This window comes from Peromyscus leucopus, chromosome 16_21 (genome assembly GCF_004664715.2).
Source record: "Peromyscus leucopus breed LL Stock chromosome 16_21, UCI_PerLeu_2.1, whole genome shotgun sequence".
NCBI classification, from domain to species: domain Eukaryota; kingdom Metazoa; phylum Chordata; class Mammalia; order Rodentia; family Cricetidae; genus Peromyscus; species Peromyscus leucopus.
In genome coordinates this window covers 16,969,126-16,994,928 of record NC_051084.1, presented here as the reverse complement: position 1 = coordinate 16,994,928, position 25,803 = coordinate 16,969,126, and the positions used below count along the sequence as shown (strand labels likewise).

Here is a 25,803-nt window from a genome sequence, read left to right as displayed (position 1 = left end):
AATGTGATGGGAAACTTCAGAGCTTATCTGAAGAACTGGCTGGAGTAGTCTATGAGGCTGGACCATCTTAGCTAACCACTTTGAAATAGTCTTGAGTAGTTTGTAGTCTGAAGTTGATCTTTGGGTGGTGATTGTCAGCTTAGTGGTATTACCACAACCCAGGTGGATTCATTATAGGGCCCTATCATCTTCTTGGAGACCACAAATGTCACTGCCAGGAATGGTCACAGTTCACTGCAGAAAACTTAAACATTTTAAATGTCATATGCAGCAGATCTCTGAGAGGTTAAAGGACCACAATCTGTTAATACGTTTGGGGCACACAAACATAGTTCCTAGTTACATGCCTTAGACTCAAGCCTGAAATCATATACAGGAAACTAGATGAAGCTTATTTTTAGAACTAGAACTCTATATGACCATTAAAATCACAACAGAAAGCTTAAATATATAATAATCTTATAGATTTTGAGATAATATTTGTACCGTAAGAAAGTTTTAAAGAATCATATGGAAACTAAAAAATGATGAGATTAATGGCAATAGAATAGTCCCCTAAGTTTTGTTTTCTTCTGTCCCATACCAGGTAGCTCTTGACATGAGACAAATTTTGGATTTTCTTTTAATAAGCATGAATGGGTTTAGAGAAGGAGAGAATCACACTCCAACTTCAAAGCCAGCTCTAAATTTTTAATTAAATTGGGACCACAGATGGACCATTTGCCTGCAGAGAGCAGCAGAAACAAACATTTGAGATTTATGAAATTTTACCCTGTTGGATGTGTACTGTACCAGTAGGCCAATTTACTTTTTTTTTGGGGGGGGTGCATTTTTTCTTGATGATTCATTCTTCCAACGTCTCATTTGTCCAGTGGTCTTTAAATTCCTTGGTTGGATGCTTTTATATTCCTGGAAAGACAAAAACAAAACCTTGCCCCTAACTTTGGGTAATTCCTTTTTTAGTAAGTTATATCTTTGCTAAGACAAAATGTTTTTTTTTGGCAACAGAAACAATATTATCTTTTAATAGGATTTTTTCTTTTATATCTAATCAAACAAAAGGCATTTTTTAGTCTTTTGAGTTAGTTTGGATAGAATGACCAAGCTGTTTAATGAACTATTGCCTTTCCCAATCAAGAGGTCCTTCCAGTTCCAATCTAATCTTTATCAATCTTGATGGTATCTACAGCTTTTCTTTTCTTGTGGAAACAAAAGCAAAACCTCTTTCCCAATGTAAGACATACCTTGGTTTCCATTTTGAGCTCATCACATCCTTAAAATATACAGGATGATTCAGTTTAGCATTTTTTTGTATTGTCCAATGTCTCTGTACAGCTGTTATTCCTTTCTCATTATCATTTAAAAATTTAAAGTTAATAAAGCACTGTGTAATCTCCTGATTTTTTTTTTTTTGTATCTACTGAAGCTGTTGTGTCCTTGATCACATCCAGAGCATGGATGTTTTTAAAACAGGCATTAAGTCTTTTATTTTGTGGATGAGTTTCTCCCATACTGACAGGGAATTATTGAACAAAATTTGATATTGGAACCTGTGAGAGTCCCCCTAAGGCATTTTTTGATGGCAAAGGGTTATCTTGCCTGTCCGTTGTTGATCTGTATTCATTAGTCCAGTGCCAGCCTTTGCCACACCTTCTCCATACTCCAGAAGGCTGGGGCCTTCTTATTTGCATTTTCTTTAGAAAAATCAGTGTTTCTAGGAATGCTTTGCCTACAATCCCTTTTCAGATGACCTTGTTTGCCACAATTAAAACTTCTGACATTTTGATTTAAAAAAATTTTTAGGAATCACTTTTCCTATCAAAGCAGCATCATAAGCATGAGATTCAATATCAGCTGTATTTCTAATCCATTCATCTATGGATTCTGATCTTGCCTTTAAAGGCCTAATCATCATTTTACATTCTGAATTAGCATTTTCAAAAGCCAAATATTCAGTTAGTATTTGTCTGACTTCTGGATCTGATATATTCTATTTATAGCTGAAGCCAATCTTTATAAAAAATCAGAAATGCTTCTTTTGGGCCTTGTATAATTTTAGTAAATGATTCAGGCTTCTTTCCTGATTCTTCAACCTTGTCCCAAGCATTGAAAGCTGCTGACCAACATAGGGCCATCAAATCATCAAATCCAGACTGTCTTTGCAAATCAGCATATTGGCCTTCACTGAGGAACTGGTCTTGGGGAATACCAACACCTCCAGCCCTGTTCCATTGTTCTATGTCCCTAGCTTCTTCCACCATGCTGTCCATTGTAACTGAGGATCAGCCTCCAACATTGCTGTAGCTAAATCTTTCCAGTCTTGGGGGAATAATTTTGTTCTGAGTTGCCTGTGAATTTAACATCTGTTTCACATAGGATGAATGCTTATCATATGAAATAACTGCTTCTTTACATCTCCTCAAATCTAACATTTCTATAAGACTCCATTTAACTTCTGCATAACCTTGTGGGTGCCTATCTGCTGGTCATTCTTGTATAGTAACTAAGGTTGGTTTTCTAATAGCCTTAGGCCACCCCTCTTGGGTTTCACCATGTGGTGATGTGGTAGGTTCTGGTCTAAATTTCCCTGTCTGTGTATGAATATTTTTCTTATTTTCCTTAGTATGTCTTTCTAAAGCTTGTGTTTTATCAGTCAATTTTTCATATTTAGCACAGTTATCAAACCACTTTTTAAAGGGTAAAATATGAGTTACCAAACTGATAAAAACTGTAATCAACATTATGTCAACCCTAGCTAAGTTGGTTATAATTTCATTTATTTTTTTTCTATTTTCAAGCCATCCATTGTTGCACTATAGAGAGTTCTAACTCTCTGCATTGTGATATTTCCCATTTTTAATGTGGTAAATATTTTTCTTTGGCCTTCCCAAGTGCCTTATCAAATCTGTTGACTTTTCAGTTTGTCCACAGCAGTGGTGGCTGTGACAGTGGTAACAGGTGACATGGGGGGGGGTAATGTAGGCATGGTGGTGTACCCAGGCAGCCAGGCTGACACAGTGGGCACTGAGGGCAAAGCAGGTGGTGAGGGTGTGGTGGGCACCAGTGCAGGGTCCATCTGGATGACAGAGCATTGGAGTGCCCTGTCATTAGCAGCAGCAGAAGCCCAAGCAGGCATTGAATGGGTGTCGTGAGGCAGGTACATGCTGCATCCACCCCAGGAGTGGATGTAGGGGGACCTCAATGGGAGATGCCTGTGACACAGGGGAAGGCTTGGGGGGTGGGATGGGAGAAGCTGCCCGAAGAGTGGCAGGGAGAAGTGGCAGCTTCAGAAGCCACCATAGGAACTAGTCCCATCTGTTGGACTCCTGATGTTGTTTTTATCTAAGTTGTTCTCTTATCAGGAAAGACTTGTGGGTCAGATATTGGAGTGAAAACCTGATAGACAAAAGAAGCTGAGGAGTAACCAGCTAACCTTCCCTTTTTTATGGAAGACTCAGCAAGCTCCTTTCTCTGCACATCCCAGACTGAAGAAGTACAAAATCTCTAAGTCTCTCCCTACTCCTTCCTGTGTGTCTTTTCTACCTGTGTTCCTGGCTTCTCTGTGCCTAATTTTGATCGTCTAGTGGTTGGTTAGCTTTGCCCATTGATTCAAGGTTAACTTTATTAACATTGTCTTGGGGTGTCAAAGTGAGATCAAGTAACCCGCAACAAGCATCCAGACATTCCTCTTAATTCTCACATTTATCCTATAGGACTATGCTTTTCAGTTCTCTCAGGTTCTTCCCTTTCTGCCCAGTTCTTCTGAAACATCCCACATTGTAATAATACAGGATGATCAAATCCTAGGTTTGTAGAAGACTTAGGATATTTGTCTACTCCTCATCTAATGTAAACCAAGCATCATAATAGGAATACAGGTTCCGTTATCCTAGTTCAAATGAAGGTGGATGTATCAGGGCCATGACTACACTTGGATCTCAGTTTTGAACTCAGAATATGTAACTCAAATGTGTATATTTACTAGTTGGCAGAATCCCACAGTGCTTCTTTGGTGTGTTGAGTGACAGTTGTAGCTGTGCTAAAAACCTGAATCTACATTCTTCTGCAGAGGCAAGAGAATGGTATTATAACCCAAAAGATGATCACAGTGTAAAGACACTGGCAGGATACAAAAGATGGTTGACCCTATTACTTCGGCCATGCAATTAACTATTCTAATCATCTCCAAACCAAGATGTATCTTAGAAATGATGGAATCCTACAAAGGAAACTAAGGACTAGCTCCAACTGTAGTGGTGATGGCTGGTTTCCATGCCTGGGTCTGGGTCTGCATTACAGTCTTTCTGCATTACAGCACTGAATAGACTCTTTTCAGATGCTATTATGAAGAAGGACCAGACTCAAGTTAGATTGACAGACATGGATTTAAGTTCACACTATAATTTTGCTTCAAGTTTGTGTCAGAACTCTTTCATAACTCTATTGCTATGGGACATTGACAGTGTTTTTTCCTTCGGGCAAACAAGCCTGAGATAGAGCATGTATTTTAACTTAGCCTTCTTCCCTTGGTGTGTCCTTCTGTTTGTCATTTTCCTCCATCCCATCCTTCTTCCCTTCTTGGTTTATATAGACAGGGTCTCCCTATATATCCAAGGATGACCTGAAATTTGCAAGTCTTTATAATGCTGTTATTAAAGGTGTGCAGAGCATGCTTGTCTATAGTGCAACTATTTCCACTGTGGCCAATTTTTAGCTGTCTATATGGTGGGGCTATGGTGGAGCATATCTTCAATCCTAGCACTCAGGAGTCAGAGGCAGATGGATCTCTGTGAGTTCAAGGTCAGACTGATCTACATAACAAGTTCCAGGATAGGCAAGGCTACATAGTGAGATCTTGTCTCAAAAAAATAGCCAACCAACCAACCAAACAAATGAACAGATAAACCTGTTGATATGATACGTCACAACCACATAAAATTGGAAAGAAATGCACAGTTGCACACTGCTGTCAGTGCATGATAAAATATTCTATCATCTAGAAGTCATGGAAATAGTCACAGAGCATAAATAAAACAACTGGGAAATCATGAGTTTAAATATTATCTTTATTTTATTACAATTTATTTCAATTTTGAGTTTGTATAAATTAACTTTTTAATGCTGTTTGGACAGATTTATTATGATAATTCTATTCTTTTGTTTTGTGTTTTTCAAGACAGGGTTTCTCTGTGTAACAGCCCTAGCTGTCCTGGAACTAGCTCTGTAGACCAGGCTGGCCTTGAACTCACAGAGATCTGTCTGCCTTTGCCTCCTGAGTGCTGGGATTAAAGGCATGCACCACTACTGTCAGATTATTCTATTCTTTTAAATGATTAAAATAAATTTTTTTATTTGTGTGTATGTTGTGCAAGAGGAATGCCTAAGAGGCCAGAAGAGGACTCAGAATCTCCTGGGGCTCAAGTTACAGGTGGTTGTGAGCTGCCTGATTCATGTGTTGGAAACAGATCTTGAATCCTCTGGAAGAGCAGCAAGTACTTTTGACTGCTGAGCCATTTCCCCAACCTCATAACAATTCTTTTCCTCCTCTAGGACAGAGGAATGATTGTGGTGATCTCTGGTAAAACAGTATGAGGCATAAGCACAAATGAGGACTGAAAAGAGAGTTGTAACAATGTAAACATGACAAGATTTATATGAGGAAGAGAATATTAGTTGTAGGCACATGATAATAATGACCATCTATGAAAAGAAAAATTGGACAGATTTGTGAACTTGATTATAATCATTTTCTCATGAGTATTTTGAATATATTTTTCAGAATATGAAAAAGGTAACATTTGTTAATCTAAATACTGTCTGAAATAGTTAAAGTTCTAGAAATGTGTTCAGAAATATTGATGAGGATTCAAATGTAATATTTAAAAAATATAGGGAATTGGGCTGTTGTCCCAGTGCATTGGTGCTTTGCACATCTGACCGACCAGACTCTGGAGTATTGAAGTATCAATGGAGGGAAGGAATTCTTGGCCTCTTAGAGTTCTTGGTCAAGGTTATCCTACAGTTGCAAGAAAAGTATCCATTAGGAAATGTTTCAGACCTGCTGCTATTCACTGAACCCTGTAAGAGACAAGGCTGCCAACTGTGGGATATCTAATGTCTGCAAGGCTATAAATGCTTACCATTAGTGGGGTTCTGTCAACCACCTGAAAACCATATGGTTACAGCATCCTTCACTACAGTATAGTAGCAGTACATCTTCATGTAACAGGAGCAGAAACTGGAGTTGAAGCAAGACTCATAAGTAGTTAACTCAGGTTCCCATCACTGCCTTCACATCTCTCCTGTTGTATGTGCCAGTAATTCATGTTCCAATTACCAATTTCTCCCCAGTTTTGTTCAAAAGATCTTAATGGGTCTACCAAGCTGGCCTAGCAATCCTCATGCCATAAGTATTTCTCTGCTAGGTATTTTTGGAGTCCGCATTTTTTCCCAACAGCCTCCAGAATGCCCTTTTTACCTCCTTGTTCCTCAGGGTGTAAATGAGAGGGTTGAGTGTAGGAGTTCCCACTGCATAAAAGAGACCAAAGAACTTGCCTCTCTCTTGGGCATAGGGATTTTTGGGTTGCAGATAGACAGCAATGACTGAGCTGTAGAAGAGGGTGACCACGATAAGGTGGGAGGAGCAGGTCCCAAAAGCCTTTTTCCATGCTTCAGCAGAGTTTATCCTCAGCACTGCCCTGGTGATAGCACTATAAGAGATAAGGATGAGGCTCAGAGGTACAACCACAAGGATGACACTGGACACAGCCAACTGAATCTCATTAAAAGTAGTGTCTCCACAGGAGAGTCGAATTAGAGATGGGACTTCACATAGAAAATCATCTATCTGTCTATGGGAACAGAAGGGCAGGCGGAGGGTGGGAGGTGTCTGGACTATGGATTGGAGCAGCCCCATCATCCAGGCCACAGCTGCCAGCTGCCAGCACAGGCGGGGGTGGATGATGGTGGCATAGTGCAGGGGCTGGCAGACAGCCACATAGCGATCAAAGGCCATCACTGTCAGGAGGATACACTCGGTGGTCCCCAGGGCTAAGAAGATGAAGAGCTGGACAAAGCATCCCAGGAAGCTGATGGTCTTTGTGGGTCCCCAGAGGTTGACCAGCATCTGGGGCACACAGGTTGTGGTGAAGCAGAGGTCCAAGAAGGAGAGGTTTGAGAGGAAGAAGTACATTGGAGAGTGGAGCCTGGGGTCCAGTGTGGACAGCAGGAGGATGAGTGTGTTTCCTAGGAGTGTGAGAAGGTAGGAACACAAGACAACCACAAAGAGAATCTTTTCCAGGTGTGGGTGTTCAGAGAAGCCCAGCAGGAAGAAGCCCACTGGGGAGCTGTGGTTGACCATGACCCGTTTCTGCTATGAATCCAGCTGAAGTTGCTCTCCCATCATCACGATTCGATATGTTATGAAGTTCTGCTATTTGGACATTTCTTCCTTTGCTTTCTTGGGCACCTGACCCAGCAGCTCCTTGTGTTTTCCTACTGCTCCTGGTCTTCTCCTACTGCTTCTGGTTAAATGTCTAGTGGTCCCAAGGAAACCAGGAACAGGTAGGTCCTCATACTGGAGCCTCTGATTGTTTGGTTAAGGACAAGAGAGGCTAATTAAAAACATGGATTCACTAGTTAATTTTCATTGTCACTACAGACATTTGCTAGGCATATTTTATGATCTGAACATTGGCCTTTTGAAGTTGTTTCTTCTGTGTGGTAGGAATGACCATGAATTGTGTGGCTGATTGATGATCTGATGATAAATAATAGCAAGGACTTACCTTACTTTCTTGTAGCATTTGTGTTCTATTTAGTGCATGTTTGCAGAAGATTATACCGGAAGACATACATACATACATACATACATACATACATATAGGCAAAATACCCATACACATAAAATTAAAATTAAATAAAAAATCTTTATGGCTCATAAAATTGGAACAAATATTTTCCCTTAAGCGATTCTAATATATGTATGTGGAAAAATTTAAGAAAAACGTGTTAGATCTACAGTGATTGTCACCTGGTACTATAATTCTTAAGAACATAGAATCGTGGGGCTGGAGAGATGACTGAATGGTTAAGAGCATAAACTACTTTCACAGAAAAATTGAATTGGGTTCTCCACTCATGTTGGCCCACTTATAACTACCAGACTTACTGTTCCAGGGGATCTGACTCCTCTGGCTTCCTCAGTCACCTGTACACATGTGTGCATACTCATACACAGACACAGACACATATAATTAAAAACAATAAAAATAATTTTAAAAAATGAAAAAAAAGAGAGAAGATACAATTCTGGCATTGGTCTGGCTTTGGTAGGAGGACCTGTGAGTTTGAGACAGCCTGGGCTACAAAGCGAGGCCCTGCCTCACAAAATAAAACAACGACCAAAAACCCCATGTAGTTTGCTAATGAAAATCTAAAGTAGGTTTATCTATAAGGCAAAATTTTGTACCTTAAGTAAAATTTACTCCTTTCTCCTTCCCTGTTTCTTCCCTCCCTTCTTCTTGTTTCCATCTTTCCTTCTTGCCTCCCTTTCTTTTCTTAAAGACAGGGTATTACCACGTTGCAGAGACTGATCTAAAAATGACTATGTAGTCCTGAATGGAATTGTACTTGAGATCCCCCTGTCTCAGCACCATAATGTTGAAATATAGGACATCAAAAGTAGAGTTTGGTTTTGCATAATTCTTAGTTAATATCATTCAGATACATTTTCAAATATTTTGTTTTGAAGCAAGTTTACATATTCATAAAACTTACCAGAGTGGTTCTAAAGGCTCCTATATAACTTTTTAAAAAGATTCACCATTTAATTTTTTTTTTTTTACTCACAGTATATTCCCAGAGTACCATTTTTATTCTGAGTCATTGAGAACAAGTTGATGGCATCAAGCTCCTTTCTGCCTTCATATTTTGTTGTGCATTGGCTACAATAATGTGGTCTCTGAAATAAACTTTGTACAGGAAGTAAATTCAAAGAATTTATTTTTTAGTTTTTTTTAAAGATTTATTATTTTATTTTATGTATATGAGTGCTCTATCTGCACGTGCAATTTTATGCCAGAAGAGAGCATCAGAACCCATTATAGATGGTTGTGAGACAACATGTGGTTGCTGGGAATTAAACTCAGGTTCTCTGGAAGAGCAACCAGTGTTCTTACCTGCTGAGACACCTCTCCAGCCCCAAATTCAAAGAAATTATAATTGATATAGTACTGTTACCTCATGAACACATTATATTCCAAAGTTGTCCATTGTTCCAATACCTTCAGAGGTGTCTTTGTTAGGGTTTCTATTGCTGTGATAAGACACTATGGCCAAAAACAACTTTTTGAAGGAAATGGTTTATTTCATCTTACAGCTCTCAGGTTATACTTCATCACTGAGAGAAGTCAGGGCAGGAAATGAAGAAGAGACCATGGGGGAGTGCTGCTTACTGACTTGATTTCCATGGCTTGTTATACTTGCTTTTTTATACAATCCAGAACCACCTCCCCACAGTAGGGTATGCCTTTCCATCATTAATCAAGAAAATGCCTTATAGACTTGGCTATAGACAGGATGATGGAAGCATTTTTTCAAGTGAGGTTCCTCTTCCTATATAACCCTAGCTTGTGTTCAGTTTAAATAAAACAACAACAACAACAAAAAAACCCAAAAAACCCAAAACAACAACAACAAAAAACCAGGCCAATAAAATTGCTTTTTGCATAGGATCAAGTCAAAATTCACATACCATTTTTAGCTCACCAGTTTACTGTAGCAGCCCACATTAAGTCACTAAGCTAAGGAACTTTTTCAAATATTGAACAATATGAACAGACCGTGTGTCAGAGCTCATAGGCTGGAAAGGTGAGTGGTCTCATGACTTTGAAAAACCCAGCATGACAGTCAACATCCTCAGAAGAACCCATAACCGGAAGCCGTGAAGTAGAGTTACTGAGTCTGGGGAGAGGCAGAGCTGTAGAGAACAGTGTTGCATCCTGCAGGAGCTGAAGCTACTGTTGTGAAAGAGAGGAGATCTGGGTCCCTAAAGCCCATCTTGAAGGTGGCAGGCAATGACAGCCACTGTGACAGCTTCAAGGCAGGGTCCCTGCAGGCTGATGGGTGGGACCCACAGAGGGGATGGTTGGGCTGTGTATCCTCACAGGTCCCTTGTGTGTTTAGAAGCTCTGTGCCAGCTGGGTGTGGTGGTGCATGCCTTAAATCCCGGAACTCCAGAGGCAGAGGCAGGCATATCTCTGTGAGTTCAAGGTCAATGGTCTTTCTAGTGAGTTCCAGGACAGCCAGTCTACATAGAGAGAACCTGTCTCAAAGGAAAAAAAATCTGTGCCATCTTTCCTCCTCCAGCTTAACCGAATCTCCTCCCTTCTCTTCCTCCCACATTAATTTCTCTGAGGGAAGAGGCCCCAATATGAATTTTAAGTGCTTTATTGTTAATAACTTATGCAAAAGGCTGTTTAAATCTTAAAAGCCCTTTGCCTGCCTCTCCTAATCACACTCACTTCCTACCTCTTAAGAGGCAATAGCTCTTATTTGGATTATTTATAATAAGTTTTCCTATGTTGTTTTATAGCATTACATTCTTGTGTTACTAAAAAGCAATTCTTACTCAGCTGTGAACTCTTCAATACCCTTCCTGCACCCCTGGCTTTCTTACTTTCTGTAGCTGGAAGTTTTCCTATGTCCCACCCTGTCCTGCTCAGTCCCACAGTGGTCCCAAGTAAACACACAGAGGCTTATATTAATTACAAACTGTATGGCCTATGGCTCAGGCTCATTATTAACTAGTTATTATAAGTTAATTCAACCCATTTCTATTAATCTGTGTTTTGCCACGTGGCTTCATGACATTACCTGTTCTCTCACATCTTGCTTCTCCTTCCTGGTGGTGGCCCTCAGCTTCTGCCGGACTCCACCCTTCTTCCTCTCTGTCTTCAGTTTGAATGTACTGCCTAACCTTATTCTGCCTTTCCATTGGCCAGACAGCTTCATTTATCAACCAATGAGAGCAACACATATTCACAGCATACAGAAAGATATCCCACAGCAACTCTGCTGATCATTTTGTGTTTATTATTTTCAAGCTCTTCAATGTTCAATGTCAATGTCCATCATCCTTTGACTGTCTGTTTTGTGTGTGTGTGTGTGTGTGTGTGTGTGTGTGTGTGTGTGTGTGTGTGTGTGTGTACTGTTTCAAAACATTACACCTTTTACCTGATCTTCTAATTCTGAGAAACCACCAAAACTCAAACTCTGAACCCTGTTTGACTTCCCATTTTCATTTTTATGGATGTGTTCTTTTTCTTTACTGATCACTAAAGACATAGCCATGCACTATAAAGTTACAGGGAATGGCTTGCCATATCTGCTCTTGACGGTGTTCATATCTCAACGCTGTTACCATCTGCCAGGAGCTTTCTGCATATCTGGCCTCATGCTATATTTCTAGAATAATCATTAACATTATTCTCCCTTTACAGTCCAGAGCATTGAACTAATTCGCCCAACACTACACAGCCAATAAGGCCAGGCCTGGATTCTGAACCCTGTTTGACTTCCTATCAGGTACTCAAGCATTCTGCATCAATTGCATAACTCAGATACAATGACTGTATTCTACCTTTGTTTACAGATGAAGAGAAACACGGAGAGGTTAAATAATTTGTTCAGGACCATACAATGTGTGCCAGAGGTGCCTCCACTCTTAAAGACATGGGAGATTTTGATGGACTGTAGGAGAAGAAAAATCCCAGGACTTACCATGGTCAGGTCGAATCTTCTCACCCCTGGGCAGCCAAGGCTTCCCTATGATGAGGAGCTTCTGGTCTGAATGAAGCCTCTACTTGACTGTCACAGCATGAAAACTGAGCAAACTGATGGCTGTGCTCCCTTGAAAGCACTGGCATCAGCATTCAGCAGTAGTGTGGATGGGAACGCCACTCTGAACTCCCAAGTACTTTGCAACAATGGCATTACCTGGATATGACGTGTTGTGCCTTTGATTTCCAACGAAGAGATGGACACAGGTTAAGTAATTTAGTCAGGACAATATAATCTGAGCTGAGACTTGAACCAAAGGAGACTGCTTCCAGGATCAGTCACTCACTGCATCTTACCACCAATATTCTGCCGAAGTCAAAAAGTTACCTTTTCTTTCGCTAGCACTGGAGATAGAAAGGAGGGATCCCTGGACTCCCATCCCATAGGGACACGTGCTCATTAGTTCTGCCAGGACTCTGGGGCCTCTGCCCACTGATGATTAATTAGCCACTGTTGACAGTGATGTTAAGAACAGAGAGGATCGAGGTCAGCATTCCATTAGAATATTCCATGCTGAAAATGTCACACTCTCCTTTGTGTCACTAGGGGGCATAATGGCATTGTTTTAGCTATGGTGTCCTCTCGGGTGTCCCACTTATTTCTCTTAAGTCTTGTTTTAACCCTTTCAATACACAAGTATTGTATTTTATTTCTTATCTCTCTGTCAAAATTCAGGTACAGTTTACATAAATGAAGTACTTAGGTTTAAAAATACTTTTTTATTACCATGTATTAGTTAGTACATTGAGTTCCAGTATGACATGTTCACATATGTGTGCAATGTATTTTAATCATATTCATCCTCTATTACCTTTTCTTGTTCTACTTCTCCTATTGTTCTCTTCCCCCCTCTATTTTCATGTCTTTTTTTTTTTTTTTTTTTTTTTTTTTTTGTGTAACCCAGTGAGTTATACTAGGTTTGCTTACAGTAATGTAGGTGAAGGGTTATTTACAGGAGCATGGGCCCCTCACCAGACATGAAGACAATGTCTCTTTTTCCTTCTCAGTCTCATTACATATGAACGCACCTTAACAGCAGGCAGTTTATTATTTATATACTTCAAAAAGGATGACACTGAATCTAAAGGAGTGTATGATGGCAATAGTGTTGAGATACCCTACTGTGTTGTCAGGAGCAGTGGGGTGTGGGCCAGAGATGCACTGCTTCCTGCAGCAGCCTGTGGAGTTCTTTCACAGACTTCTACATGAGTGAGGATGGGAGGAATTTGCTGAAGACAGGAAGTTCAGTGTGAGCCAATGTGAAGCAGAGATTGATTTTACTAGGAAGAAGCTCTCTGTAGACTCAAGCATTGGAGACAGAGGTACTCACAACAGGGTAGAGCACACAGAAAGTGTATTTGGACTTCACAAGAGACAGTTGCTCTTTATTTTCTCATTAGCTGCCATTATTTTTGGCTGCCTTCAAATGATATCTCAAAAGGTTGCTAAGAATATCCCCCCACCTCTTTTTGGTTTTCCCTGCCTGGAGGACCAGCCTCCAGCAGCGCAGGGCTCAAAGGGAATCAAAAAAGTCAGCATGCTATGACTTTCTTTATGAGGGGGTGAGGGTAAAGACACTCACACACTCTTTTGATGGTTTCCTTCAGACATTTTCTTTATTCTTCTTTTGCATTCTCTTCTCTTTTCTTATCTCTATCAGGAACTGTCCCTTCTGTCTCTCTTGATGTTTTCCCCTTAATTCTCTCATTCTTGATGTTTTCCTTGTCATTCTCTTTATTTTTTTCCTTACAGCTTATATACCTGAGCAAAATCTTTCAAGCAATATAAAAATTACAATGTGGTTACATTTTGTTTTTCAAGTGAATGATTACAATGAATATAAGTAAAAAAGGTATGTTTTACATGATTAAATATTTTATGTATTATGGATGAAAAACAAATTATCCCTAAGAACCCATGTACATTCATACCCAAGCAATGTGTTACAGATTAAAAGTTTAAGCAAGCAAGATATTCTTCTCAGCTAGTTCTTTTACTGACAGGCTATGTTGTGCAGTCACAAAGAAAGGTCCTATCACTTTTTTACTTATCTTGTAAAAGGTAATCTTATAAGGAATCTTAAAGGAATCACAAATCTAAACTTTTATATATGAAAAAGAACCAGTCAGCTCTACTTTAAATCTTCAGGGTGCATACTCACTCATCAACAGTTTTTATATCAGGAGACTGAGGGCAGAAATGGGTACAAGGAATTAATCATCACCTTTGGTCATCAACGAACCCTAACAAGAAAAACACACCATCTAATGATAATTGGGCTGCTTTGTTCTTGTTCCCTGACCTTGTTGAACTCCTCATTCAACTATGTGCCTTCTAGAACTTTAGATTGCCTTTTTGGGTCTTTCACCTCAAAGCTATTTGACAAAAACATCTTAGTCTAACTTTAAGTTATTTTCAAAGCTGTGTTTCAGCTATGATGCATTCTGAGACTGGTGAACACATCTCCCAACATTAAGATTAAGAGAATTTAAGCTAGCTGGGCTACTGGGACTCAATTGTTTTTCTTTTTTTTTTTTTTTTTTTTTTTTTTTTTTTTTGTTTTTCGAGACAGGGTTTCTCTGTGTAGCTTTGCGCCTTTCCTGGGACTCACTTGGTAGCCCAGGCTGGCCTCGAACTCACAGAGATCCGCCTGCCTCTGCCTCCCGAGTGCTGGGATTAAAGGCGTGCGCCACCACCGCCCGGCTCAATTGTTTTTCTTAATCATTAACCTAAGCCACAGTCTATGTGACTCCTCAATAGAAACTCATGTGTTCTGCTGTGTGACACTTCCTTGTTTTATTTTTATCATCAAAACTCTATAAAAACATTATTATCAATTAGACAGTACAGCTTAGGAAGAAATCTTCATAATAGTCCACAGGTAAAAATGACCAGTAGAACATGATATTTCCATGATATAAACACACTATATTACAGGCAGTAGGGATCTCTCACACCCATTCACACCATGCCAGACATCAGAGGAAGATAGCAGACACAAACATGTAAAGGCACAGCAGAAGCAAAAGACATTCTGGAGTCTTTGGTCTTGGGGTCTTGTCTATCTGAGATTTACCTATCAGGGATTTTCCTACTGGGGCTGACACCTTGAACTGGAGTCTGTGGTCTTGGGGTCTTTTCTATCTGAGATTTACCTATCAGGGATTTTCCTACTGGTGGGCTGACACCTTTAACTTCAATTGCCACCTACTGCTCCTCTGAAATGGCCACTAGCATTTGGTCAATGAGATTATACAGTAGCTCCTGAGGTGTCTTGGGTAGGAATACAACCTGATCAGATGAAACCATAGGTGAAAGGGTTGTATAGGGGCCTAAGACATATCTTTTATGATAACTGGAGGTTCTTGTGTCTTAGAAAAGTGCAGGTTTATAGTTGGGAAAGGAACAAGGTCATTCCTGAAGGTAGTAATGAATCATGTGCTTAAGCCATGATTCATTATTTTAGCATTCTTGTTGGAAACTTCTCTATATAAAAGAATGGTGCCTTTATGTAGGCAACCTTCGTAACAAATGTTAACTGTGCTCCAATTCTGGATTCTCAGCTGGCAGAGCTTTAAACAAGATTCTGAGGTAGGGACTACTTTCTTTTCCATGTCCCTCCATTTTCTCAGTCTGTCAATCCTGTTTCAGTTTTAGCGACTTTTGTTCTTGCTAGGACCAAAAACCTGACGAGAATCAGTATAAGGGGTGAGGGGTTTTTTTGGCTCATAGATTGAGGGAATGCAGTCCATGATGATGGAAAAGCATGGTAGCAGGGATGTGAGCAACAGAGCAACACTGGATTCACAATCAGGAAGCAGAGGGTGGATGCAATTGAATCGATGCTCTGAAAACTCAAGGCCTGCCTCAGTGACCCACTTCCTCCAGCCAGGAGCCAATTACTAAAGGTTCCACACCATTCCAAAAGAGTTCCATTACTTGTGGACCAAATGATCAAACACATGAGCTTATAGGGGCATCTCACATTCAAGTCACAACCTCCATCAGTGAAGACACAGTGTCTAGTTGCAGATAGCTCTCATGTCCTGTTGTTATACCCTAATGTTATGAGGAAGAAAACCTCATGCTCTGCCAGGAGCTGGGAGGTCACAAGGAAATGTTTCATGACTACAAGGTGCAAAGATAGATGATAGATAGATGATATATATCATATATATATATGATAGATAGATAGATAGAGTGAGGAGATAGACAGATACGTAGATGATAGGCAGAGACTTAAGACATCACTAGACTATCACATTCTCTCACATTGTAAGATGATCAAAGGGCATCTTTCCAAATTTCAGATTTGTTATGCCCTAAGCCTTTGCTTACATGGCAATGCAGATATACAGATATAACAGCTGGTGAGAGAAGATATATCAAGAAACAACCAAGACAGAGTTTGAGGATGTATAGAAACAAAGGCAATAAAATACAGTGGAAAAGAGGAGAAATATAAAAAGTTGGTAGTGCTTGAACTTAAGATCTATAAAGGAAATGCATATGTTCTCACTTTCCCTCCCTCCCTCTCCATAGTCACACTGTCCCACTATAGTGGCTCAGTTGTGTGGCCTTAGAAGCTGAACATTTAATTTTTTTTCAAAAATATATTTTCATTGAAATAGAATTATATCACTTTCCCCCTCCCTTTTCTACCTCTAGCTCCTCCCAGGTTCCCACTCTTCAACTCCTCACACATCTTCCCCCTCTCAAGTTGATAGCTTCTTTTTCTGTTATTATTATTATTGTTACATAATATATATGCATAAATATATAAATACAACCTACATATCATGAAGAAACTCCCTTTAATTCAGAAAGCACACAAGTATTTCTCCCTCAGCTCTCCCCAGAGTCCCTATCCTTTCCCAGCAGCCTCCAGAATGCCCTCTTGACCTCCTTGTTCCTCAGGGTGTATACAAGAGGGTTAAGAGAAGGAGTGCCCACTGCGTAGAAGAGACCAAAGAACTTGCCCCTCTCTTGGGCATAGGGATTTTTAGGCTGCAGATAGACAGCAATGACTGAGCTGTAGAAGAGGGTGACCACGATGAGGTGGGAGGAGCAGGTCCCAAAAGCTTTCCTGCGCCCTTTTGAAGTGTTAGTCCTCAGCACTGCCCTGGCGATAGCACCATAAGAGACAAGGATGAGACTCAGAGGCACAAGCAGAAAGATGACACCTGCAACTGCCAACTGAATCTCATTAAAAGTAGTGTCCCCACAGGAGAGTCGAATTAGAGATGGGACTTCACATAGAAAGTCATCTATCTGTCTATGGGGACAGAAGGGCAGGCGGAGGGTGGGTGGTACCTGGACTATGGATTGAGCCAAACCTATAGCCCAGGCCACAGCTGCCAGCTGCTGACACAGGCGGGGGTGGATGATGGTGGCATAGTGCAGGGGCTGGCAGACAGCCACATAGCGGTCAAAGGCCATCACTGTCAGGAGGATACACTCGGTGGTCCCCAGAAGCATGAAGATGAAGAGCTGGACAGAGCATCCCAGGAAGCTGATGGTCTTTGTGGGTCCCCAGAGGTTGACCAACATCTGGGGCACACAGGTTGTGGTGAAGCAGAGGTCCAAGAAGGAGAGGTTAGAGAGGAAGAAGTACATTGGAGAGTGGAGCCTGGGGTCCAGTGTGGACAGCAGGAGGATGAGTGTGTTTCCTAGGAGTGTGAGGAGGTAGGAACACAAGACAACCACAAAGAGAATCTTTTCCAGGTGTGGGTGTTCGGAGAAGCCCAGCAGGAAGAAGCCCACTGGGGAGCTGTGGTTAACCATGGCTTTTTGTGTCTGGTTAGTGAGATGAAGCTGTCAGATTAGTGTGATATAAGGCGCCTCATGAAAACTCACTGTATTTGCTTCTCATAGTCAGGACATGCCGGATGGACATTTTTCTTCTTCCTCTGCTCCCCCAAGTTCACTTTCCAGGCTCATCACCGAGCAGGTCGTTGCCCTCACCTGTTTCTCTTGGTCAAACGTTGTGTAGTGGCTATGAGGAAACCAAGAATGTGAAGGAGGCTGGGTAGATCCTCACATTGGTCCCCTGACTTCCTGGTTAAGGGTGGAGAATGCTGATTTCTGACTGGTTAATCAACTCATTCACTCATTCAGAGAAATGTGTTGGGTGCCCTATATCCTCAGTGCTTTTCTGTTTTTACTTGGTGCTTCCTCATGCTTACTATCTCTTGGGGGGATTAGTTAAATACTATGTTTTTGGGGTATGGATGTACCTCTGAGGCAGTATTCACTGCCTTATTTACCAATAAGTATTCGCCAGGTTAACACAGAAATGGTGAAACTTACAGAGATACAACCTGAAAATTCATTCAAAATAATTGGATTGAATTTATTTTATTTCTTTATTTACTTATTTATTTGTAAACTGCAGACCTAAACTACAATTCATAGGCTGGCCAGTGCCTCCAGGCAATCTTCCTGTATCAGCTTCTGGAATGCTGGGACTGTAAGTGTGAGCCACCAAATCTGGCTCAGAATGTGTTATGTATATGAGAGGTTTTCTTTCATTTTAGGAGACTCCATTCATACACAGCAGATCATTTCAGCTGTCTTGGCTTCTTTACAATTTATTACTAAACAGCTGCCCTGGATAGGAAGTAGCCTTGTTCCAGTCACTCAGTCCTCATGAAAAGTTAACAGTCAGGAGGCAGGAGTGGCTTGTTAAAATTACTGTGGCTCACAGTTGCATTATCAAAAGACTTAGATATAAATTCCAATCATGCAGGTCTATGAGGTGATTGAAAGTACAGAATTAATAAAGTGAAGGGCAAACTTGGGGAAAATTTCATCCAAGAAAACTCCATCAGTGAAGTGACTGGAAATATTGGAGCAAAGCAGGCCAGCTCAGTGACAGATTGGGGAGGTTGAGACTCCTCAGGAAGCTGAACTGAGGACACAGGGTTCTCTGGCCTGGCAGATGACAGGATAGCAATGGGTAGGTGGGGCCCCGCCAGAAGTGTTCTAAAAAGGAAGAACACTCAGGTACAGGGCTTCACTCACTGCCCCATCATTATTTCTAGAACCTTCTGGTTTTATTTCTTGCCCTCTTGTTCTTGATCCTACAGAATATTTTTCATCATCATCATCATCATCATTATTATTTTATATTCAAATGAAAGTATAAACAAAGCAAATCTCTACAGTATAAACAATAAGGAATTCAACCTGTAATGTATCCAATAACCAGGTTAAGGTTGTAAACAGACATTCCAGGCAGATGGCCCTGTGTGCCCCTCCCCGACTTCTCATTTTCCATTCTGAAAGATGGAACTACCAATCTCAACTTTACATGAATTATTCTCTGTCTTCTCATAATTTTTGTTTCTTTAAAAATATGTTGCACAGGGGCTGGAGAGATAGCTCCGTTGTTAAGGGCACTTGTTCTTTTGCAGAGGACCATATGTCAGTTCCCAACACCCACATGGTGGTTTACAACAATTCCATAAACTCCTCCAGAAGATCTGATGCCTTCTTCTGATCTCTGCAGTTACGAAGCCATGTAGTGAACACATGCACATGCATTCAAAAATAATCATACGTGTGATAGAAAATAAAGAAATCTTATTAAGATGCATTGCATTTATTTATTTATTTTTGTGTGTGTGACAGCATATGTGTGGAGGTAAGAGGACAGTTTGTGGGAATTGCTTTACTTCTATCATGAGGATCCATGGGATTGAATTCAGATTGTCAGGACTGGTGGAGGCTGGTCACTTGAAGGGGGTGATGAAGGTCTGGTAATCATTTTCTTCTTTTGCTATTAGCACTTTCCAACTGTGGAGTGTGTCACTTGTGCCAAGTATAGCAAACAGCTGCCTGAACATCTGGTTTCCATAGCAACCCTTACAATTTTACCATGAATTTTTACAGTAAGGTTTGTCAGGTCACCCACTCAAAAAAATGTTGGGACTAAGAGAATTCTAGAGACTTTCCCCCATACCTGGAGGAATACGGAGGAAAATACCTAGTGCAGAGCTATGACAGACTGACATTTTTCTACCCAAAATGTGAGGGCTTGAGGCCACAAGATTAGTGTGATTTAATGTGGCTGATTAAACTCACCCAGTTTTGCAGTACCTAATGCCTGTCATCTTGGCAATCAAGAGGCAGCAGTGGGTAGATTTTATCTGGGACCAGCCTGGGGTACAGTTGCCTCAAAAGCTAAAATCAACCCCCAAAGTAATAGAACCCCAAAAGCAGATAGATAAAAGCCCCTCACAGCTTTAAACTCTCCTTCTGGGGCTCTATTGTTGAGGAGACATGGAAACCAGTATTACATGAGAGAACAGCAAATATTCTACTTACCCTCATCTGAAGAAGATCTGCTTAGGTTGCCAGCAATTGACCATGTTGAAATTCTTAATTGGTTCTTTGTCTGTGCATGGACATCAAGAAGAAAACTTGAAATAAGGAAGAATGATGGTCTCTGAAAGGGCAACTAGATCTCTGGTTGTAATAAGAATCGCTAAGCTTTATAGCCAGGCTCTTTTTTTTGAGTAGACACTCATGTAATATGTTAGAACTAACTTATTTGATACTTAAATTCTCAGATTTTATGAGATAGCTTTTAAATTATAATTACCTAAGATCATCCATGCCAGGAGCATTTGTGCTGTGTAAACAGAGCAAACATTGTAAATAAGGGCTCTGCATTCCTCCAGTCAAGCTGTTAAGCATTTATCCACACACCTCTGATTGCCTCTTACAACTCTATGTATTAGTATCTTTCTTTTTACATAAGGAAGTTAACAAAGAAAGCTTAAATCACTAGGCTAGCACAATATAGTGGTAAGCACCAGAGTTCATGTGTAAACACAAATGAACTGACTGTTCACCAACCACAGCCTGCTGCCTTTTCTATGGGGTAAATGAGGCCAAATGGGGTAGAGGCATCTCTTAACTAGCAAGGTTTTGGCAAACAGTCTGTAGAGAAGTTAGCATCTGTTTTAGTGGTCCTGGTAGTAGAAAGCCTGACACTGTATGTGGTGGAGAGAGGGATCCCAGAACTCCTGTTCTATAGAGAGAAATATCTCATTAATTCAGCTGAGACACAAGGTTCCACAGCCCACAGACAATTAGCTAGTAATTATGGTGGAGGGGGCAGGGGACTCCTGGTGAAAGTGTGCCAACCATAGCCATTACTGGAATAAGGGACAAGGCCACCATTCCTTGTCTGTTAGTAGAGATGACAATGGTCACATCTGCATTATTTGCGACATGAGGCATTTTCACAGGACTTTGAAACTATTTGTCATAGCTAGAATTGTCAAACTTGACTTTTAGTAAAGGTCCTTTTTAATAGCTGGTTTGCAAAATTCTAGAAAACAACAGTTGGCTCCATTATTATAATGTATATTTTGTATAATTTTGATCCACCTCCAAGTGTGGTGATTCTTTCATTTGCCAGTTCTAATTATCTGCTGAATCTCTCTGGATAATTTCTAAATCTTATTTATTTTATTTTTCAACTCCATAGTTCCTACTTGGACTTTCCTTATTTTTCTTTCTTGTTTTCTCCATGGTCAATCTCTTTTCTTTTCTCTTCTTCTCCTTTCTTTTTCTTTATTCCTCCACCACTTTTCTTTTTTATTCACCTGAGTCACTATTTAATGCATTAATGATTATTTTAAAAATAAAAACTTGACACAGGTCATGCCTGCCAGAAAGCCAGGTAGGCTACCCATAGACTTTTTCCTGTAGCTCTCTTCCCCTAGACCCGATCTGCACTCCAGTTCCTAGCACTGCAACAGAACACCAGCTGCAGCCTCCCCTCACCCCCACCCACATCTCCTGTGGATCACACAAAGCATCCCATCCTAACTTTATCCTCCCATTTGTTGCTGTATCTCAGATACAGGCATCTTCTGCTAACCCAAGGGCTGCCTTTCTTAGGGCAAGGAGTAGGCTGAAGGCAGACCCACACCTCTTCTACTGTTCCTGAGATCCAGTAATCCCCGATCCCCCTCCACTGTCTCATCCTCATTCTGTAGATGGAAACCTGCTGTGGTCTCCATTTCCTCTCTGACCTCCATCCCCAAGGGATCATAAAAACCTTCACCTCCAACCTTCCTTCCCCAACTCATCCCAGTTACTCAGCCTCCAACACCAACAGGCATTCCCTGGGGATATACCAGCTGAACAGCCTAGGAAAACAGGCAACATGCAGCCTTTCCACTCTGAAAATCCAGAGAAGAAACAGAATCCAAGGAAAAAACACTCACCCAACAAAGACAAATGCTGAGAAGCCAGCACAAAAACACAATGAACAACAACCAGAGCAGTATCTCTCCACTAAAGCCTAACTATCCCACCACAGCAGGCCCTGAATATTCTACCATAGCTGAAGCATAAGATAAAGACTTTAAAACAGCCTTCATGAATATGATGAAGGTCCTTCAAGAGGAAATGAGTAAATTCCTTTAAGGAATCCAGGATCCCTGGGATAGCTGGTTCTGCCCCTCACTGGATACTGCAGCAGGAGAGCTGTGCCCACCATGGGAGACTACCCCCTGCACTCAGGAGAGATGGCCCCACCCCTAACCACAGGCATGGGAGAGCTGGCCCCAATGTCATGGGCCTAGGAGAGCTGGCTCTGCCCCTTGCCTGAGAGGGAATGATCCCAGTGGCCCTGACTGATGAGCTCAGCTACAACTCAGACCCACATCCTGGGCCTTGGGTTGGTCCACCCTATCAACTACCCCATCTATGACCTGCTGTAGTGCATGAAGGAACTGCTTCTGTGGAATGATAACTGAATAATCTTCATGACTTAGGGCAACAGCAAGATATCTGAGAGGAATTTTGGTGAGTGTCCAGTGATAGTGCCAGAAGACTTGAAACAACGATTCATTGCAAGGAACATTTTGTAGGTGGGGCTGATTGGACAAAAAGGGTATACTACATGACACACTGCAGCTCCTGATGCCCCTAGAATGGATGAAGAAGTATTGGGAATATGGAGGATTGAGCTGAGTTTGTTTGTTTGGTCTTGTTTTTAATTAATTTTTTGGGTTCCTTTGTGGGGTATTCTGCAGGGATGAGGGGCAGATATGGAGGGACTAGGAGGTGAATGGGGTTGGCGTGCATGATGTGAAGCTCCCAAAGAATCAATAAAGAATTATGTTGACTGAATTTTCTGCCCTGCTAGAAAGTTTCCAAAACACCACACAGAGACTTATTGTTAATTATACATGCTCGACTACTAGTTTGTCGGTAACTAGCTCTTATAACTTAAACTAACCCATATTTCTTTACACTCTGCCCTAAAACCATCTGGCCCTTAGGTTTTTTGTTGGGAGACTTTTAATGACTGCTTCTATTTCATTAGGGGTTATAGGTCTTTTTGAATTGTTTATCTGATCTTGATTTAATTTTGGTAAGCTGTGCCTATTGAGAAAATTATCTATTTCTTTTAGATTTTCTAATTTGTCAGCTTCTAGGTTTTTACATATGTCCTTATAATTCTCTGGATTTCCTCAGTGTCAGTTATTTCCCCTTTTCATTTCTGGTTTTGTTAATTTGGATATTCTGTCTCTTCCTTTTAGTTAGTTTGGATAAGGGTTAGTCTATCTTGTTGATATTCTCAAAGAAGCAAAAAACCTAAATGCCTGATGGTTTTAGTGCAGAGTTTCAAAGAAGAGTTAATGCCAAGATCCCTCAAATAGTTCCACAAATTAAAAACAGAAGGAACATAGCCCAATTCATTTTATGAATCCACAGTTACCCTGATAACCAAACAACATAAAGACTCAACAAAGAAAGAGAATTACAGACTGATTTCCTTTATAAACATAGATGCAAAAATACTCAAAAAATTCACCATGATCAAATAGGCTTCACCCCAGAGATGCAGGATTTGAAAATCAGTAAATGTAACCCACCATATAAACAGACAGAATAAAACCTACGTAATCATCTCATTATATGCAGAAAAGGCCTTTGACAAAATCCAAACCCCTTCATGATAAAAGTCCTAGAGAGATTAGGTACATAGGAACAGACCTAAACACAATAAAGGCAATGTATAGCAATCCTATAGCCTACATCAAATTAAATGGAGAGAAAGTCATAGCAATTCTCCTAAAATCAGGAACAAGACAAGGTTTTCCACTCTCTCCATATCTACTCAGTACAGTAGTTGAAGTTTTAGCTAGAACAATAAGACAACTAAAGGAGATCGGGATACAAATTGGAAAAGAAGTCAAAGCATCATTTTCTGATGATATGATAGTATACATAAATGACCCTTAAATATTTCATCAGTGAACTCCTACAGATGTTCAGGTGGAAGCTCCACCTCATTCCCTCTTCCCTCCTCCCTCCCCCCCTCTCCAAACCTGCCCTGTCTCAGAAAAACTGCCAAAAGGTGGCTCCTCCACCAGAGATGCTCAAGACCACACCTATAGGGTATTAAAACTGCCTCCCAGAGAATGGCTATGTGGTTTTTTGGTCTCTTCTCCCTGACTCCTCTCTGGAGGCCGAAAAATCATCTGGGAGCATTTTACATTTTAGTCATTAAACCTATACTTTGAATTCTTATTTTTTTTGTTGTTGTTATTGGTTTTTTTTTTATTACTGTGTTAGTAGAGAGACTTAATATCAAGGTATAGAAACCTGTAACTGATAAACATTTACAGAGAAGTGCCTGGACACAAGACTAAGTAAAAAAAAAAAAAAAAAAAAAAGTAGCCTTCCTATGTACAAATGACAAATAGACTGAGAAAGAAGGAAATCAGAAATAATAAAACAACCCTCTTCGCAATAGTCTCTTAACATCTTAGGGTTTTTCTAACAAAGCAAGTGAATGACTTGTTTGATAAAAACTTCAGATTTTTTAAGAAAAAAAATTGAAGAAGATATCAGAAGATGGAAAGATCTCCCATGCTCATGGGTTGGTAGGATCAACATAGTAAAAATGGCTATCCTACGAAAATGAACCTATAGATTCAATGCATTGTCCATCAAAATTCCAACACAATTCTGTTTTAAAATTATTATTATTATTTTTTAGTTTTTGAAACAGGGTTTCTCTGTGTAATAGCTCTAGCTGTCTTGGAACTCACTCTATTGATCAGGATGGCCTGGAACTCACAGTGATCTGCCTGCCTCTTCCTTCTGAGCACCAGGATTGAAGGCGAGTGCTACCATGCTTGGCTTCTAACACAATTCTCTACAGATTTTGAAAGGACAATTCTCAACTTCATATGGAAAAACAAAAACCTAGGATAGCTAAAACAATCCTGAACAATAAAAGAACTTCTCCTGGAGGTATCACCATTCCTGCTTTCATGCTATACTACAGATAGTATATATATATAAATTATATAAATATAAATAAAATCCTCATGGTATTGTCATTAAAACAGACATGTTGATCACTGGAATCTAATTGAAGCCCCAGACAGAAAGCCACACACCAACATATCTAATTTTTGATAAAGAAGACAGACATATACACTGGGAAAAAAGGGAGCATCTTCAACAAATGTGCTGGTCAAACTGGATGTTGACTTGTAGAAGAATGCAATAGATCCATACTTATCACCATGCAAAACTTGAGCCCAAGTGGATCAAAGACCTCAACATAAAACCAGATACACTTAACCTGATAGAAGAGAAAGTGGAGAATAGCCTTGAACACATTGGCACAGGAGACAGCTTCCTGAACAGAAAACCAATTTTCCAGGCAATAAGATCAACAAATAATAAACGGGACCTCATGAAACTGAAATTCTGTAAGGCAAAGGACACTGTCAATAGGACAAAGTGGAAGCCTACAGAATAGGAAAATATTTTTACCAACTCCATATCTGACCCAAAATATATAAAGAACTCAAGAAACTTCATAAATAATCCAGTTAAAAAAATGAAAAACAGCCAGGCGGTGGTGGCGCACGCCTTTAATCCCAGCACTCGGGAGGCAGAGGCAGGCGGATCTCT

General features: G+C 40.4%; 2 protein-coding genes across 2 annotated transcripts; both read right to left on the bottom strand.

The window, feature by feature from the left end:
• Positions 1 to 5,409: 5,409 nt before the first annotated feature.
• On the bottom strand, positions 5,410 to 8,144 carry LOC114682675 (olfactory receptor 2H1-like). The gene has a single exon (XM_028856645.2). The coding sequence runs from the start codon at positions 7,358 to 7,360 to the stop codon at positions 6,422 to 6,424; it is 939 nt and encodes a 312-aa protein (XP_028712478.1). The 5' UTR covers positions 7,361 to 8,144; the 3' UTR covers positions 5,410 to 6,421.
• Positions 8,145 to 16,561: 8,417 nt separating this feature from the next.
• Positions 16,562 to 17,662, bottom strand: LOC114682683 (olfactory receptor 2H1-like). The gene has a single exon (XM_028856653.2). It carries the CDS (start codon positions 17,623 to 17,625, stop codon positions 16,687 to 16,689), a length of 939 nt encoding a protein of 312 aa, XP_028712486.1. The 5' UTR covers positions 17,626 to 17,662; the 3' UTR covers positions 16,562 to 16,686.
• Positions 17,663 to 25,803: the final 8,141 nt, after the last annotated feature.

Bases quoted from the DNA above. Each gene is read 5' to 3' on its own strand.
- LOC114682675 (XM_028856645.2), bottom strand. From the start codon at position 7,360: ATGGTCAACCACAGCTCCCCAGTGGGCTTCTTCCTGCTGGGCTTCTCT.
- LOC114682683 (XM_028856653.2), bottom strand. From the start codon at position 17,625: ATGGTTAACCACAGCTCCCCAGTGGGCTTCTTCCTGCTGGGCTTCTCC.